Raw genomic sequence first — 19,385 nt, 5'->3', positions numbered from 1 at the left:
AGCCTTTCTAAGATTAAAAAGAACTAGAAACATAAATAAAAATCAATTAATGTGACTACATGAAAATAAAAAAATAATTCATTGCAAAAAACAAAGCCAAAGGACAAGATGAGGGAAAGATAAACAATTTATTCACAATGGACTAATTTTATTTATATAGAGAAAGGGATAGATAAATATCTCTTTTTCTATCTATCTGCCTATCTATCTATCTATCTATCTATCTATCTATCTATCTATCATCTCCAACAATAAAGAAAAAAAAAGACCAACAATTGAATAGGAAATGGGCAAAGTGGTGCCTGGCTGGCTCAGCTGGTAGAGCATGAGACTCTTGATCTCAGGGTTGTGAGTTCAAGCCCCACATTGGGGAATAGAGCCTACTTAAAAAAAAATAAAGGAAGAAAGAAAAAAAAAAGAAAAATGGGCAAAGGATATGAACAGACAGTTCACAGAATGGCAATTTTAAAAACTTATGTTTGATAACATAATGTATAGAGATATGTGATGAAATGGGCACCCTGATAAATTGCTGTGGGAGCATAAACTGACACAAACTACATGGAGAGCAATTTGGCAACATTTATCAGAATTTTTAAAGTCCCTACCTCGGAATTCAGCATTCAACATCTACGTATTTAGTCTAGACAGACATTTATTTGTTCACATGCCAAGTGGCTACAAATAAGAATATAACTACTGACTGCAGCATTCAATCATTTGATGAAATACTATGCAATCATCAAAAATGATGTCCAAAGTATAGTGTTACATGAAGAAAAGCAAGGTGGCAAAACTGTGTAGAGTACTGTGTGTGTGTATGTGTGTTTATGTGTGTGTGTGTGTGAGAGAGAGAGAGAGAGAGAGACAGACAGACAGACAGACAGAGGGAGAGAGAGAAGAGAGGGAAAAGACTGGGGGAAGAGGAGCACCTGGGTGGCTCATTCAGTTGAGCATCCGACTTCAGCTCAGGTCATGATTTCATGGTTCGTGGGTTTGAGCCTAGTGTTAGTCTCTGTGCTGACAGCTCAAAGCCTGGAGCCTACTTCAGATTCTGTGGCTCCCCTCCCTCTGCCCCTCCCCCACTCACACTCTGTCTCTGTGTCTCAAAAATGAATAAACATTAAAAATTTTTTTAAATAAAAAAATACTTGGAGAAGAGTTTTTATACACATATGTAATATTGTAATAGGTAATATTACATATATGTTATATATATGTATATATATATATTTATTGCACTGAGTGTCTCTGAAAGGACATACGACAAATCCGTTAACTGTGATACTCTAAAAGGAGAGAAAATTGGGGGAAGGAGGAGGGAGCAGTGGATAATGGAAACTTTCTTTTCAATGCATATCATGTATTTTTGGTGTAATTGAAACGTTTAGCTGTTGTGCGTATTACATGGCTGTCATTAAGAAAACAAGAAGACGAAAAAGATGTATATGACCACAAGTATTATAGCGTAACAAGCCTTTTGGTTCTCTCCTGGCAGAAATCCCCACCACCACCCTACATCCCCCCGCTGCAAAACATGACTTTTGATTTTGGAACGCGTCTCGTGAGGACTCTCCTAGTCACCTGTTTACCCATCTGCTCCTCCGCCTGACTGATTGGGATATCCTTGAAAGCAGAGGCTGTTACTCATTCCGCGCTTCCCCAGTGTGGCTAGTGTTCTGCAAACAGCAGACGAAGTCTAAAACGGGAAGAGACCCCGCAAAATCACAAGCGTGTCCTCAACATCTCAGACTCTCACAGATCTTTTATTTGGGGAATGTGCGTCCCCTGGTCCCTCCACACTCACCTGACACACACGTTTCCAAGGCAGGTGACTCTTAAGCCCGTACAGCTCTCCACGGTGGGCGAGGACCTCTGAGCCCGCTGCGTCGCGGGGCCGCCTGGCCGCTCCGGCTCCGCCCCCAGCTTCCCGCGCTCCGCGCCCATTGGCCGTCCTCCGGAGCGGGTGGGGCTTTCCGCGTGGTGCCCCGTGCCCTGGGGCCAAAGGGGAGGCGTGCGCCCAGCGCCGGGAGCCGCGCGGGTGCTGTGGGAGCAACTGGCGATGCCCCGGGACCCGGTTCCCGCCGGGGCCGCAACCCGAGCTGCAGCCGGGGCCGTGGCGCCGAGTTTAGTCTCCGCGACTCCCGCAGCTCGGCGGGCTTCGGACCATCTGAAGCGGTGAGCGCTTCCTTTGCCCCCTGGGCTCCCTGCCCTAGTCCGTCCTCCGGGGCTACAGGCACTGGGTGGGCTGGCAAGGGCGGGCAGGCCAGCGGGGTCTTCGCCGAGGCATCCTCGTGTCGCGGGGTGCGGGTCCAGATTCCGTTTCCCTTCCTATCCCCCCGCCCCGGGCCTCCCGCTCCCCCGTAACTGTCACTCCTCAGTAGGCCCGTCTTCAGCACTGTTCAAGTTGTGTGTGCGGAGGCGCCAGCGGGTCTGCGAATAGCCGTGGGACGCCTCACCGGCACTTGTCGCTCGGCTTCGCGGTCCCAGCAGCAATCCCCCCGTGTCTGGACAGGCTCTGTGGACGCGGCGCTGTGCGGGCGAGGCTTGGGAGACCACTCTTTAGTAAATGGTCCTTTACGCTGCAGGGCACCGGGCGGTGGTGAGGAGTCTTCCAATAGCATGTGGTGTTCGCTTCTCAATCAGAGAAACCGCGCGGACGAGCTCCGGCTCTTTTAAAAGGTTGCTCTTAAAAAAAAAAAAAAAAATTACGTTGTAGAATTGCATAATATTCTGTATCTCCGTCCAAAAATAGTTTTTGATATCAGGGTAGTAGTCATTTGAATGCAACACTGACACTTTTGTTTCCTAAATGGTAAGTTTGAGCTTTTTTATTTTAGAGTAATAGATTACTTAATGAAAGGAATTTCTCAAAGTACAGAAAAATAAAAGAAACCATACATAGTATTTTGAGTCATCAATTTTTTTTTTTTTTGAGTCATCTGTTTTGAGGGATTTTGGTTTTTCAGTTTGCTTAGGTTTGCTTTCACCCACAACTGCATACCCAGGTTCCAGACTTTGGAATGGTGTAAATAGCGAGTGCGGTCCCGCCCCCAGCCCACTTTGATAGCAGAGGGGAATCGGCCACGCCCCGGAGCCTCGCTTGGCATGCGGACTCCGGGCTGTCCCCGAGCCGAGAGGCTGTCGCGCCGCCCCAGGAGGGCGAGAGGACGCCCGCCCCGCCGGCTGTTTATTGCAGCGATTTGTACGTTCCAAGAGTCTCCAGAGAGGCGCGCTGCATACCTGTTAGGACACTGTTCACGTTCCAGCCTTGGTGGGGGGTGCGGGTGGGGCTGCTTTTCGTACCAGTATCAGCTCTTTTCTCCCTGTGGCCTGGGTCGGCCTCCGGTCCTCTCGCTGGAGCAGGTTGAACGGACGCTTAGTTTTTAGGTGAATTGTTCTGACAACCCAGTACCAGTACTATACTGCCCTCTCCCAATCTTTGCGGCGTTTGTGCGAGTTGATGGGAGTCGGGAGTGGAAAATGATTGACATTTTGCAGAACGGAACGTCCAGTGTTGTCGTGCTTCTTGGCACTTTTTTCTAAGTCCAAGTTCTGGTGACATTGTTTCAGCTTGCTTTGCTCTTTCCCAAGACCCGGTTGGTTAGTTTGAGTTGAAAAGGCGTGTCTATTTCTTATTCCGTAAGGATTAGGAAAAAGGAATTCCTGGCTTGATAAAAAAAGTGCTGGAATTTAGTCTGCTTTCTTCCAAGGATTATGGGGTTTTTTTAAATGAGGGCATATTGGAGATTGGAGAATACTGTAATTATTGTTCTTTTTTGGGGGGTTGGAAATAAAAATACCTCTATTTTATTTAGTAATTAGGAAAAGTGTAAGTACTTTAAAGAATCCTTTAAAATTGTGAATGATACTGTGAATTGTCTTGTAAGATCAAAAGGTATCCTTAATTCATCTTTTCTGTATATCTGTTTTTGCATATGCTTTAAAGACTTGGGTAGTGTTTTGCTGTCCCTAGTCATCAGGATTCTTAGGGACTTCTTATTTTAACTTTAAGTGTATTTTATTTTATTTTATTTTATTTTATTTTATTTTATTTTATTTTATTTTATTTTATTTTATTTTATTTTATTTTAGAGAGGGGAAGTGAGCGAGCTATCACATGCAGTAATTCTTTACCTTTGGCATCTGGGGATGTTTTGTTGTGGTGAACAAAACTTATTCAGTTCTGATCTATGAGAATAGTATGGTTTATAGAATTTGTTGGGGTTGCTCTTTTTTAAGAAAGTTACATTTTGTTCTTATGATTTCTAGAATTGTATAATATGATCTATCTCATCCAAAAATACTTCTTGATGTCAGGGTGATAGTTTGAATGCAACACTGACACTTTTGTTTCCTAAATAATAAGTTTGGGCTTCCTTAATTTATGTTTATATACTTTCTTTTATTAAGGAAATTTTGCAAAATATAGAAAAGTGAAAGGAAAACCCACATATAGTGTTTTGAGTCATCGATTTGGAAAGATTATTTTTTCTCAATTTACTTAGACCTACTTTGACCCACAACTACACATTCAGGTTCCAAATTTTGAATGGTGTTAAATTATGGTGTTGAATATACAACTTCAGGGAGTGGGGGCTTATAGGTTGTATTAAAATGTTAACTTTTCTCCATTGAAATGTCAACACCAACAAACTATTATGGCATTTTCTCCTTCAAGATATGGATTACTGATAAAGTGCTTTAATAATTTTGACTATTATAACTACTAACAGTTAATATGATGGCCTTTTAAAATGACATTAAATTGGAAAGCTTTGAGAACTTGCGTCTGTCATTTTTCAGTGATGTGTCATTGCTAAGAGTTCTTTTTCCTCTTTCTCTGAAGCCTTTACATTTCTTGCAGCATACATGTGAAAGCTGTGGTTTTAATATCAAGGTTCATCACCCTCTTTTTTTGTTTTACTTTTTCACATGTTACCTGTGCAACATTTTACAGTTTGAGATTTGGGGCTTCATTGGGGGGGTACCTGAAGACTCACAGATTGAATCAGTTAAGTATCCTCTGTCTTTTCCCTTAAGTACCTTATAAATATAATTTCCCATTAACAGTCACATAGGTTTTTGGAGGGCATTTTGCCCGTAGTTGTTACAATTCTTGAATTTTTAGCTACATTTTGACCCAGGAATCCTACCTCTCGGAATTTATTCTAAGAAAATAATAATGGATATGTACATAAGGTTAGTTAGTGGGATGTTTGTTGTGATTTAGCTTATGATGGTGAAACTTTGGAAACACTCAATGTCCCAAAATAGGGAAATGGTAAAATAATTTAAGTCAGAGAACATCGATACAATGGAATAATTAATATATAATGTATTAATTAATATATTAATATAATGTTAACTTATGCAGCCATTATTAATCATGTTGTAGAAGAAATCTGACAAAATCAAAAGATGGTCATAATATGATAGGGTAAAAAAGAATATTAAAAAGTATGAATATTTTCCCCTTTTGGTTAAAAGAAATATAAGAAGATTCTGGGGTGGCTGGGTGGCTCAGTCCATTAAGCATATGACTTCTGCCCAGGTCATGATCTTGCAGTCAGTGACTTTGGGCCCCCGTCGGGCTCTGTGCTGATAGCTCAGAGCCAGAGCCTGCTTCTGATTCTATCTCCCTTTCTCTCTGCCCCTTCCCTGCTTGTGCTCTCTTTCTCTCTCAAAAATAAACATTAAAAAAATAAAGAAGTATAAGAAGATTCTGATGTGTAGTAAAAATTATGTTTGATTGAATATTCAGCCTTGTCAGTTTGGGAGAAAATCTCCTGCACTGTAAAATTTAAAAACCCTTGAGCTAGGTTTAAAGAAGGAAGAAAGCAAAGGCTATATTTACATACCTAGGCATTGAAACCATTCTGTCTTTGAAATAATCATCGATTCCCTAGAGTTGAATGGGGATTATCCATATGTCCCTGCTTATCCACAGGTTTACTCTTTCTATCTTATTTGGCCTTTGTAATCTTAACATAGGTTAATAGATTTATTGTTGTGATGATTAAAAGCCTGGTAATTAACTTTCAAGTTGGCGTGTAAACGTGTGCAAGTTCAATGTGTGATAAAATTGTAATTTTGTACCAATAAAAAGAGGTATGACTTGAAAGTAAAAAAAATTTTTTTTGAGTAGGCAATGGTTTTATAGGGTTGAAGATCAAAATGTAAAAAAAAGGTGTACAATGGAAAGTCTCCCTCTTTCCCCTGTTCCTTATCAACTCAATTCTCATTTCTCCAATTCACCTACCCTGGATAAGCATTAATACTAGTTTACTGCTTATCATTCTAGAGATATTTTATGCATATCCAAGCCATAACAGATCTACATTTTTCCCCTCTTGGATATAGTGGTCATTTCTTTTTCTTTGCTTTTTTCACTTGACAGTGTATCATGGAGATTTTTTCATACCAGTACATAGCATCCTCAAAAAAGGGTTTTTTCAAAAAAGTGTCTAGAACATAAAGAGTATAAAGAGGGGCGCCTGGGTGGCTCAGTAGGTTAAGCATCCGACTTCAGCTCAGGTCACGATCTCGCGGTCTGTGAGTCCGAGCCCCACGTCAGGCTCTGGGCTGATGGCTCAGAGCCTGGAGCCTGCTTCCGATTCTGTGTCTCCCTCTCTCTCTGTCCCTCCCCCATTCATCCTCTGTCTCTCTCTGTCTCAAAAATAAATAAACGTTAAAAAAAAAGAGTATAAAGAAAGAAGTACTTTATTCAAATCAATTAAGAGTTTTCTTATTGGTTGGGTGTTGAGCACAAGGTGCTCTTGCTGAGCGAAGAGGAAACAACGTAGTGTACTTGAACTTGGCATATGGAACTGTAAAAGCTTCCGGTTTAATTATCATCGAATTGTTTTTTAAATTTCACTTTAAAATCAAAGCAATATATATATATCATTGAACAAAATAAAGTAATTCTTAAAAATTTGCCACAAAAATATGAGACACACGTTCATTCCTCCTAAGTCCTTGTTTTTCTCCTTTGGGGCAACTACCTTCAGCTCTTAATTTTTTCTTCTAGTATTTACCTCTTCAAGTCTTAAAGTGTAAGTATACTTTATAACTACTTCTTGACTTAAATGATTTAGATATCATTTAATTTTTTTATAAAATGAGAATTGATACATTATGGTAAGGATTTAACTCCTATACTCTCTATTTACTTCTACTTCCTCCATCCTCTCAATTCAGATTTTATCTCAGTAATTAGTTAAATCAATAGGTTTTATATTATTGTGATTAGGTAAATATGATTAGCCTTTGAGCCAAGGGTAAGGTAAGATAGCTTTTTTCATTTACCTAATTTTCTATCAATCTGTGGTTTTTCCCAAGTACTCAAATGCTGTTAAGTGCTCAAGCAAATGCAAGAATCTATCAACATCATTTTTTTCCCTTAAGACTTCTTTCTCATAGGTCTCGTTCTTCACATACATCTGCTCTGTTTCTAGGTTTGCAACCAACCTAAAGATTAGTATTTTTATTTATTTATTTTTTTTTCAACGTTTATTTATTTTTGGGACAGAGAGAGACAGAGCATGAACGGGGGAGGGGCAGAGAGAGAGGAAGACACAGAATCGGAAACAGGCTCCAGGCTCTGAGCCATCAGCCCAGAGCCTGACGCGGGGCTCGAACTCACGGACCGCGAGATCGTGACCTGGCTGAAGTCGGATGCTTAACCGACTGCGCCACCCAGGCGCCCCAAAGTATTTTTAAAGAGATAAAAAAAAAAGGGGGATTGTACCCATAAAATAGGATTTGGATGCTATGGAAAGAAACAATTAGAGAACAAGAAAGTGTTCTATGAAATTGGAAATATGATAGCTAAAATGGAATTCTGAATAGAAAGACTAGAAGATAAAGTTCTCTAAGTTTAGTGTATAGCTGTAGTCCTGTTTCCCCTCTCTCCTGGTTTGGATCCTCTTACCTAGGTCCTGGTTTGGTTGACTCAGTCATTTTACTCAAGCACTTAGTCCATTTACTTTCTGAGAAAAGGTACATTTTCAACGTCTTTGCATATCTTAAAGTGTTTTTCTTCATGGCTGAGGTGTTGAATTGCAGTTTGGCTGAGTATGAATTTCCTCAGAATGGTTAAGATTTAATTTTAAAGTGTCTGTTGTCAGTATTACTGTGAAGGAATCTGATATCATTATGTTGTGTATCCCTTTATGTTGTTTTTCCTTTCCAAAAGAAAGCTTTTTAGAATCTTCTTTCTGGTATCCTGAAATCTGATGATTTGGTGACGTTGGGATGATTCCTTTTTTCATTCACTGTGGTCTACACTTGGTGAGCTCTTTCAACCTGAGGCCTCTTTTTTGTGTGGTGTGGTGAAATTTACTTTACTAATTTCTTTCTTTCCATTTATTCTGTTCTCTTTTTTTTTTTTTGGTTGGATTTTGGATTGATCCTTCAGTCTCCTTCTTTCTTTTGTTTTTCATCTCTTTCTCTCTTTTTTTACCCCTAACTGCTCTGGGCAGGTTTTCAACTCTATCTTCTAGCCATTTTTTTCAGAATTCCATTTTATTGGATTTTCTTCCTTATTCTCTGATTTCTTCTTTTTATAGCTTCCTACTCTTCATAAATGCAATATGTTTTCTTATTGTTTTTTTTTTAATTTTTTTTAACGTTTATTTATTTTTGAGACAGAGCATGAACAGGGGAGGGGCAAGAGAGAGGGAGACACAGAATCCGAAACAGGCTCCAGGCTCTGAGTGGTCAGCACAGAACCCGATGCGGGGCTCGAACTCACGGACCGTGAGATCATGACCTGAGCCGAAGTCCGACGCTTAACCGACGAGCCACCCAGGCGCCCCTTCTTATTGTTTTAAAGATATTAATTGTAGTTTTACTTTTGGAATTTCCTTTGCTTTTTTTCATTGTTTCTACCCTTTGCAGTCCTTTTTTTCTCTTCATTTTTCAGTTTCTTCAGGGAGAAGTCTCCAGTCCTCTGCAGTGTGGGATATAATCCTGGGTTTTGATATTCTGGGAGCAGGGCCAATGAAGGGGACTGTGTAAAGAGTCCCCAAGATCACCTCCAGGTTCAGTGATTCACTAGGAAGACTCATTGGACTCAGCATATGGTCATGCTCACAGCTATGCTTTATTTCCATGAAAGGCTTTAAAGCAAAATCAGCAAAAAGAAAAAGAACATGGCGTGAAGTGCAGAGGAAATAAGGCAGAAACTTCCCAGAATCCTCTTCGAGAGGAGTCAAGCAGGATGTGCTTAATTCCTTCAGTATGGCATTGTGACATGTGTGAAGTTTTGTCTCACAAGGGAGCTCGTTAGAGACTCCATGCTCAAGGTTTTTATTGGAGACTGCTTACATAGGCACCGTCTGCATAGCAGTACCAAAATTCCAGACTATCAGAAGGAAAGCAGCTGTTCAGCATAAACTGCATTGTTTGTGCAGACTATGTTCAGTCATATTAAACAACTCTTATCAGTTATGGAATGGTGGGAACCTTCCTGAAATCAAGATTCCCAGATACCAGCTAAGGGTTAACCTTGCAAACAGGCCTTTCAAAGGATAGTGGTCTTAGGCCTGCTATGAGAATTCTTTTGTTTTGGAAAATATAGCTATTTTTCCATAAAAATAATGGGTTTAGGACTAATAAATATTTCTATTAGGACCCCAGTAGGACTAATGGGGTAAGGACTAATAAATATCTCTAAATTTCTATTTTTCTTAGGATAATAATTATTGGTAGATATAACCCACAGAAATAAAAGTTCTTTGGAGTCCCAATGGTTTTTATTTTTTATTTTTTTATTAATTTTGTGTGTGTTGCAATTTTTTTATTATTGAAATATAATTGGCACAATATTATATTAGTTTCAGGTGTACAACATGTTGATTTGCCATTTCTACACATTATTCCATGCTCACCATGATACCTATAGTCACCATATGTTACCATACAATGTCATTACAGTATTATTGACTATATTCCCTTTGATGTATTTTTCATCTCTGTGACTTATTTATTCTATAACTGGAAGTTTGTAACTCTTAATCCCCTTTATCTATTTCACCCATTTCCCCTATTGCAGCATTATTTACAGTAGCCAAGATATAGAAGCAACCGAGGTGTCCACTGATAGATGAATGGATAAAGAAGATGTGGTAGGGGCACCTGGGTGGCTCAGTTTGTTGAGCATCCAACTCTTGATTTCAGCTCCGGTCATGATCTAGCAGTTTGTGGGTTTGAGCCCCTCATTGGGCTCTGTGCTGATGGTGCAAAGCCTTCTTGGGATTCTCTTTCACACTCTCTCATTCTCTCTCTGTGCCCCATCTGCATGCTCTCTCCCTCTCAAAATAAATAAATAAACTTTAAAAAAAGATGTGGTATACACACACACACACACACACACACACACACACACACACACACGGGAATATTACTCAGCCATAAAAAATGAAATCTTGTCAGTGCTTTTTAAATATGTGGGTCTTTGCACCAAAAAAGCTTGAGAAACCTACATCTCTCATTTTTCTGAGTCTAGAAGTATGTCTTTCTACTGGCATCAATACTAGTTTTGTCCAATATGGTAGCCACTAGCTACATATATTAAATATGTTAATTAAATCAAAATTAAAACTTCAGTTCCTCAGTCACACTAATAACATTTCAAATGCTCAATAACCACGTGTAGGTGGTGACCATTCTATTGGACAACACAGATCAAGAACATTTCCATCACTAAAAACTTTCTGGGGGCATCTGGGTGGGTCAGTCGGTTAAGCGTCCAACTTCAGCTCAGGTCATGATCTCGCGTTGGTGAGTTCGAGCCCCGCGTCGGGCTCTGTGCTGACCGCTCAGAGCCTGGAGTCTGTTTCAGATTCTGTGTCTCCCTCTCTCTCTGACCCTCGCCCGTTCATGCTCTGTCTCCCTCTGTCTCAAAAAAAAAAAAAAATTTAAAAAAAAAAAAAAAAAAAACACTTTCTGTTGGACAGTGCTGACCAAAGCTATTAACATTTAAAAGCCATTCTTATCTCTTTCCCTTATTCGTTTTTACTCCCATGCTGTTTGCTTAATTATGACAGTTAAGCACAAATACGTGTATTGTTGGTTCATAAAACATCTCATCTGTCACCAAGGCAAAGACAAAGCACAGGCTCTCTGCTAAGACACACGCCATGCACACAAATTGCTCTTGCGGTGGAAGGGGCACTGCCATGTATGCCATGCAGACCTGTGCCAAGTGCTTTGCAGGGAGGCACCATTCACAGAAACTGCAGTGTGAATGGCACGTCTCTCAGGGTGCAAAGTGCAGTGGCCTCTAGCTCTTCAGAGTCAGGATTTGAAGCCAGGTTTGTATAATTCCAGTGTGTGCCTTTTTAGTTTGGTTAAGATGACCCAACCAATCCCTCCTGGCCTGTATATATGGGCCATTGAAGGACATTTTTAAAGAATAGGTAAAATCACGATTCTCACACAAATATAAAATAAATGTTATTTTATTGAACTCATTAATTAAATGAGGGAACCAGTAAGATGTTACAACCAGTTCATTTTTTTTTCTTTTTTCTTTTTTCTTTTTCCTTTTTTTTTTTTTAATTTTTTTCAACGTTTTTATTTATTTTTGGGACAGAGAGAGACAGAGCATGAACGGGGGAGGGGCAGAGAGAGAGGGAGACACAGAATCGGAAACAAGCTCCAGGCTCCGAGCCATCAGCCCAGAGCCTGACGCGGGGCTCGAACTCACGGACCGCGAGATCGTGACCTGGCTGAAGTCGGACGCTTAACCGACTGCGCCACCCAGGCGCCCCTAACCAGTTCAAAGGTAGAAGCCAGAGAACAAACATATTTACAGATCGGGAAGAATGGAAATGAATGTGTAAATGAAAGCAGAGCTAGCCTCTTTCATAGTAGAGAGGAGTCACTTGAACCTCCCCCAGACAGAATTTACATGCCTAGTAGAAGCAGGAGTTATTTTACATCCCTCTAGCTTTCCTTCAGTACAAACTAATAAAGTATGATAGTTCAACCGCAATGCAAGGCTGGAATCGGATAATCTGGAAAGGTGTGATCTAAACAAAAATTGCTTTCCATTGAAGCACACACTTTCTCCTATAAAACTCATCTAGATCTCTAGATTTTAGATTTTAATTTGCCTGCTCCTGTAAAGTTATCTACATGAAAATTCTGGTCAACAGAGAAGTTAAACCTCTCATGGAAATGAATAAATTTGTATTCTGGGTTTGTTTTACACATGTTGTTTAGGTGTATAAGGCAAATCAATGATGAGCTAAATAGATAATTTAGAAGGCTTCTTACCTTGGTCCCAGGCTGGTTTCCCCACCAGGAACTGACAGTGGCTGAAATATATATATATATTTTTAAGTTCAACACTGTTGTGAATTTGGAAGGCATCAAAATAAGTAAACCTCAGTTTTGTGTTCTCATTGGAGAGACAGCCTTGTACATAGTGAGTCATTATACAGCGTAATAGGTGCTGCACCAGAGATGAGAATGATGTGATTTAGAATCACAAAGGAGGAAGCAATGAAGTCTGGCTAGGAAGTTATCACTTCATCAGGGCCTTGAAGGAAAAGTAGAATTTAACCAAAATGATTTTTTCAGTTATACAAACATGAAAGCTTCTGTTTATACTTCCAAATAAAAAGCCAATCTCCTAGATGATCCCCAGATCTAGCCTCGTGGTATTCACACCCTTATGTAGGTTCCTCCCACATTACATCAGGATTGATCTGTATAGCTATGTATATGTAGTAGACATGGCAGTGTGTGGATTCCAAGATTTGGTCGTAAAAGACATTGCTACTTCCACTGTAGTTTCTTGGATTCTCTGAGACAAATCAACTGTCATGTCGTGAGAACACTCAAGCCGCCTGATGGAGAGGCTCAAATAGGAAGAAATTGAGTTTACTCTGGGCCAGTAGCCACCCAGCTAGAATCTATTTCCTAGATTCCCTAGCAACTAGGTTTATCTTTGTGACTAAGTTCTTGGGAGCAGAAGAGATGTGTGCAACTTTTTGTGCTTGCCTTTAACACAGATTTTCTCAATCTTCTTTTATTATCACTGCCTTGAGGAGCCTTTTAAGGTCTTCCACCCACCCCCCTCCAATTTCTGCCATAAACTTTTCATATATTGTATATCTGCTTGTGCACTTTATATGAATATATGTGCTTTATCCATAAAAAGACTAACATTGTTTTGCCCTTCAATCCCTCAAGAATCAGCATTTGCCCCCTTAGAGGTGATACTGCCCTTGTTGAGAAAGCATGCTTTCAAAGGATTGAGTTTGCTGTCCCCTCCTTCTCTATCTTTCTGCACATGGACTGGAAGGCAGACTTGTGTGGTGCGCTAACTTCAACTATGCAGACGAAGACAATGTGAGTGACAAGACAGAAGGAACTGGGAGCTTAGCATCGCAGATCAAAGCTAATAGCCTATGACAACGAATTGGGAATGAAACGTACTCTGATTTTATTTGAGCTGTCTTATTTCGGGGCCATTGTTGTAGCAGCTTAGCCCATATTCTAACAAATATGGATCCCGTTTTTTCAAAACTGCTTAGAAATTTAAAAAAAATTCTCTTATTTCCATGTCACCCAGGTCTGTTTAGCAATGAGTATACAAATGTTATTTACCCTTTGCCATCTATGAACTCCTTATGATGGCCAGAACTGCAAATTGTATAAATATTAGCATTGTTTGGTCCAAAATTTGGGCACCTCTAGGTGATACCTCATAATCATTGAATGAAGGTGTCATCATGCTTTATCTCATTACAAATATTGCTAGTTTGCTAGCAAATATTGCTGTAGTTTTGTTTTGTTGTTTTTTTTAACCATTAGTTTTATTGCAATAGAGTGTACTAAGAGTGCACACTCCTCTAAATTCAGTTCCCTCATCTGTAAAATTGGTCTAATAATAGTACCTACCTCACAGGGATTTATGAGGACTAAATGAGGTAATGTAGTGAATTATTGAACACATTGCCTAATCTGTACTGTCAGATAGTAATTGCTATTATTACAGTGAACACTTTAAGCTACATTTCAGAAACTTGAAAAGGCAATATTTAAGAATTCTCAACATTTCAATAAAATGGTAATATAAAAATTAAAACAGCAAAAAAGAATAGGAGACCAAAGCAATTTTAACAATCTTTTAGAATATTGATAAAGTTTTCTTAGGATGGTGATTCCCAAAATATGGTCCCTGAGGCAGCAGTATCAGTATCCCCTGGGAACTGATTAAAAATGCAAATTCGTGAGCCTCACCTCAGACCTACTAATTCAGAAACTCTAAGGGGTGGGGCCCAGTAATCTGTTTTACCAAGTGCATTGGCTGATTCTGGTGTGTGTTCACGTTTGAGCAGCACTTCCTTAAAAGAATGGAGATGACTTTGAAAAGAAAACCAGTTCATCAATACTCTCCTCCCCTCACCCCCCACGCTCGGTATTTGCTGACACCAGGGCCAAGGAAGATGGGAATGAAACGTGCATCTGTAGATAGGGATATCCCTTCATCTCATCCCTTTATCTTAATGTAACCACCATGAAAATTCTGCGTATCATCCTTTCATACATCTCTTTCTGTGTATACACATGTATATGTTTAATTTTACATATATGAGATCATACTGACATTTTTTAATAGTCACATTTTGGTTACTCTTTCCCCTTATGTTGCACATCTGAGCAGTGTCATCTTACATTAGTAATATAATGTATACAATATTAGCAATGTGTGTGTGTGTAGCAATTTTATTGTTTGCTATTCTTTTCTTCATGCTCATATATACCTATCATATAATTACAACACACATGAGTTTTTCCCTTTTATGGTCACTCATCTATTCAGATTTTCTATTACTTCTGTAGTCAATTTTTATAATTTATACCTCGCTAACATGTCATTCATTTTCTTTTGGCTTTTACATTTGTTGCTGTGGAGTTGCATGTAACATTCTCTTGCAGGTTACTAAAGCTCTTTGGTATCTCTTTTCTTATTTCTGATCCTATGCATTTTTATTCAACCCTCTTCCTCTTCCACTCTGCCAAAATCAGAGGTTTTTTTTCTTCAGAGTTTTGTTTTATTGTCCTTCAGAAAACAAGCTTTTGTATTTATATATCCTTGCTATTATTTTTTAAAGTGACCCTTAAGTTCATCTGTATTAATTCCTGCTTCGTACTGTTTTTTTCCTTTTTATCCTTTTCCTTTCTTTGAATAATAATTCCTTTACATTTTTTAAAGCCCTATTTAATGATGAAGGCATTTAAGGCTTTAAAATTTACTCTGAGGACTATTTTAGCTCCTAGAGTGGTAGCTCATTGGTCTAAAATTTTCTCCTTTTCGTCACCTTTTAAATGGTTTGTAATTTTGGTTTTGATTTCGTTGATCCAAAGATTATTTAGTAGTGTGTTAATTTCCAAGTATTTATGAATTTTGAAATCCTTTCATTATGTGAAATTTTATTGAATGATTGGAGAATATGACACATAAAAGCTTTACCTCCTTAAAATATTTTTCATGCAGAGTTAGTTAGGCCTCCAACTCTTGGTTTCAGCTCAGTTTATGATCTCATGGTTTGTGAGTTCTAGCTCCACACTAACAGTAGGGAGAGCCTGCTTGGGATTCTCTCTCCCTCCCTCTCTCTCTGCTCCTCCCCTGCTTGCGCTCTCTCTCTTTCTCTCTCAAAAAAGAAAAAATCAAAAGAATTTTTCATCCATTCTTTATTTTTTAAATATTTATTTATTTATTTTTGAGAGAGAGTATGTAAGAGTGTGAATGGGGGAGGAAGAGAGAGAGAGGGAGACAGAGACTCCCAAGCAGGCTCCTTACTGTCAGCACAGAGCCCGACTTGGGGCTCAATCTCACAAATTGTGAGATCATGATCTGAGATGAAATCAAGAGTTGGATGCTTAACCAATGGAGCCACTCAGGCGCCCCTCCATTCTTTATTTTAAATGACATAGTTGTTTGGGCATTTTTGTTCTATAGGTTTTTTCACTTTTCAAGAAGACAGATGGAATGGCTAATTGCTTCTCAAGTAAAGAGATAGGATATGAACCATGTATTTAAGAGTTTTGACACAGGGCGCCTGGGTAGCGCAGTCGGTTAAGCGTCCGGCTTCAGCCAGGTCACAATCTCGAGCCCCGCGTCGGGCTCTGGGCTGACGGCTCGGAGCCTGGAGCCTGTTTCTGATTCTGTGTCTCCCTCTCTCTCTGCCCCTCCCCCGTTCATGCTCTGTCTCTGTCCCAAAAATAAATAAACGTTGAAAAAAAATTTTTTTAAGTCCCAAAAATAAAATAAACGTTGAAAAGAAAAAAAAAAAAGAGTTTTGACACAAACAGGCTACAGAAACAGAACAAGAATTTCTCATCCCAATCACTGGGTTCTACTCCTGGAACCAATACTATACTGCATGTTAAGTAACTTGAATTTAAATAAATAAATTAAAAAAAATAAGAATTTCTCATCCCAGATGACAAATTATTTATCTGTTTGTTTGTTTATCTCTATGGGCATAGTTTACAAGTTTACAGCTCCATTTTGGGCTCAGTTTTCTTACAACAAAGGCAGTTTGGATGACAAAAAGTTAGGAGGTAAGGACATTAAAACAGCAAAAACAAAAAGCTTAGGCTTTTTAGATGCAACTGGGAGTTCTGGGCAGTTAACCAAGGTTTGGTAGAAGACTGTGAAGCTCCAGCCAAAGAGGGGTGGCCTTTTTTGGTGAAAAGACTACTGTTTGCTTTACTAGTTTTACTAAGAATATAGATTGATGTCGGTAGGACTTCAATCTCACAATGGGTTAGGGGAGGGTGGATGGAGGGAAAGGTGTCCCAAATTAATTGGTTTTGAACAGTTGTTGGGCCCTCACAGTGTTTTATATGTTTTTAAATTAGTTGCCAACACTTTGAAATAAAGCAGCTTCACATACACACAAGCACAATCTGCATTTCCAGTGTTTAAAGACTTGGAAGCTTTGAGAACACTGAGATTAACTACATTAGTACATGGCTGCAATATGCTGGAGCTGGAGAGCACCTGGCCCTTTTAGAGAGGCATGTGCTCTCCACTTAGACCATCCCCACCATTCCCTCTTGCCCCCAATATCTAGGTGAAGTATTGGTCCTCATTTATCCTTTGTACTTCTGCTGCTGTTTGTCCACTGTAGCTTTAAGAAGGAAAGACTGTTTATTTTAAAAACACTTGTCTTTCAAAAGTGGGGAAAGAAAAAGGCCTTTTCATATTTAAAAAAAAAAAAAAAAAGAAAGAAAAAAGGAAAGGGTGCCTGGGTGGCTCAGTCAGTTAGGCATCCAACTCTGGATTTTGGCTCAGGTCACGATCTCACAGTGAGTTCGAGCCCCGCATAGGGCTCTTTGCTGACAGTGCAGAGCCCACTTGGGATTCTCTGGCTCTCTCTCTCTGCCCCCCCACCTTGCACTCTCTCTCTCTCTTTCAAAAATAAATAGATAAACATTATTTAAAAAAGGGAAAGAGCACACAATGTGCGTGTCTAAATATTCCCGTGTTTTAATATACAGTGTGTCTATGTCAAAAGAATGCAAATTAAGATGCCATTTTAAAACCAACCCCACATAGTAAGCATCATTACAAGATTCAGAAAAGATATAATCGGGTTTGTTTTTGACGGGAATTAAGTAAGCGATACCATTATGATATGTAATTATTTATTTGGTAAAAATAAAACATTCCTAGATATCAATACCTTATACAGATGGTAAGTTCCTAAAGCAATGCCTTTTGAGTAGAACAGAAAGTATGTACCTCAAACAGAAAAAAAAAAAAGTAAATAAATGTAAATATTATTGGAAATACTATTTCACAGCATATTGAAGATATGACTGAGAACTTAAAAGCAGGTTGTATTTCAATTTTAAATTAGTTATGGCATTTTCAATTTAAGCTCATGAAAATACATATATAGATTATATCACACAGCAATACCTGTGGTGTCTGAAAAGTTTAATGAGTTGAAGAACTTTTGGATTTGTCACCCATGAAAGGCCAGTATAAGTGACTCATTTATGTACATTAGAAAAATCTGTCAAAATTTACTGAAAGTAGTTTTATTTATTTTATTTAGTTATAGATAGTGCTCCTGGAATGGTGAATAGTTGGGGTTAACATTGGACATATTGGTGACCTATATTCACCTATGAAAATATGGTGATCACATTGTTCTAATTAATTTTACACTGTTACCACTTTTCCTTAACTTAGGCCCTAAACATATTTTCATGGTGCTTTGTTTCATGGTGGCAGGTTTAGGAAGTAAAAATGAAAACTTCTTGCCTATTTATTTCAGCACTGTAAGTACATATTAGCCAGCCCAGCATCATGCAACAAGATTTTCCCCTTCACCCTTCTCTTAACCCCTGTAGAATCTTCAATGAGAATTCCTTGTGAAAGCTTCAGGGCAAACCATTAAAAAATAACACCCATAAGCTTGGATAGGATCAGAGGGTCCACCCAGACTCCGTTGGGACAAGTAATTGTGTTCAGGTGAAGAATCATAGGCTGTACTGTGTTTTGTAATAACTCCTGAGTTTCTTTGTTGCCTCATTGAAATTCTTTAGTTTGGGACCAGATGGCTGCTGCCTCTGAGAAGCTGCCTGGTACTCCCCTCTCCCTGGCAGTGCTATCCTCACCCTGGCTCGGATGCAGCTAGGGCTCTGCCTTCTCAATTGCTTGCTGTTTGCTGCCTTTTCATAGAATTGTAGACCTTAAAGTCTCTCTAGTAAAGCTTTTGACCACATACACATCATTTTTTTTTTCTAAAGTTCCCAAACCAGCTCAAGGAAAATAGAGAAAAAGAAGACAATGGAAAATGTTTTTCTAAATCTTGAATAATTGGTAGCAATGAACTGTCACTATTGATATATACCTTTTTCATTCATAAAGTTCAGCATCTATTTGGGTATTTAAGTTTTAATTTTGCTGAATGTTTAGAAAAAATATATTTTTTTAAGAAATGACAACATGGGGGGTTGCCAGGGACGGGGGGTGGCAACTCTCCACTCTTCACCTTTCTCCTTACTCCCTTTGATCCTTCGCTGGGGTCAGATAGAATTATGTTTCTGAATACACTCTTCAGTGGTTTCCCAGTGTGGTCCCTGTTTCAGCGGTTCCCAGCATTGCCTGGGAACTTGCTGCAAATGCAAATTTTGGGGCCCCCTCCCAGACCTACACAATGAGAAACTTGGGGAGTATGATGGGCAGCAACCTGTGTTTTAACATAGCCTTCGGGTGATTCAGGTGCACGCTAAAGTTTGAGAGCCACTGCTTTAATAACTTCAAGTATGTCTATGTTGGATTTAGATGTGGAAATGTATAAAAGTTTTCAAACTCTTGTAGTCTCTTCCTGCTTTCTTTT

The 19,385-nt window shown here is 39.2% G+C and overlaps 1 protein-coding gene across 1 annotated transcript in view; it reads left to right on the top strand.

Annotated features, from left to right (window-relative positions):
• The first annotated feature begins 2,058 nt into the window (after window positions 1–2,058).
• Window positions 2,059–19,385, top strand: part of ZNF638 (zinc finger protein 638) — a 136,198-nt gene continuing 118,871 nt past the window's right edge. Inside the window, exon 1 of the mRNA XM_040458308.1 lies at window positions 2,059–2,178. Within this exon, the coding sequence (XP_040314242.1) occupies window positions 2,063–2,178 (116 nt within the window). The 5' untranslated portion in view covers window positions 2,059–2,062. The remainder of the gene's footprint in view (window positions 2,179–19,385) is intronic.

The sequence above is a fragment of the Herpailurus yagouaroundi genome, unplaced genomic scaffold (assembly GCF_014898765.1).
Source record: "Herpailurus yagouaroundi ecotype Mexico unplaced genomic scaffold, PumYag 221, whole genome shotgun sequence".
NCBI classification, from domain to species: domain Eukaryota; kingdom Metazoa; phylum Chordata; class Mammalia; order Carnivora; family Felidae; genus Herpailurus; species Herpailurus yagouaroundi.
Note: the sequence above shows the minus strand (reverse complement) of the source record. Positions and strands in the feature narration are given on the sequence as shown.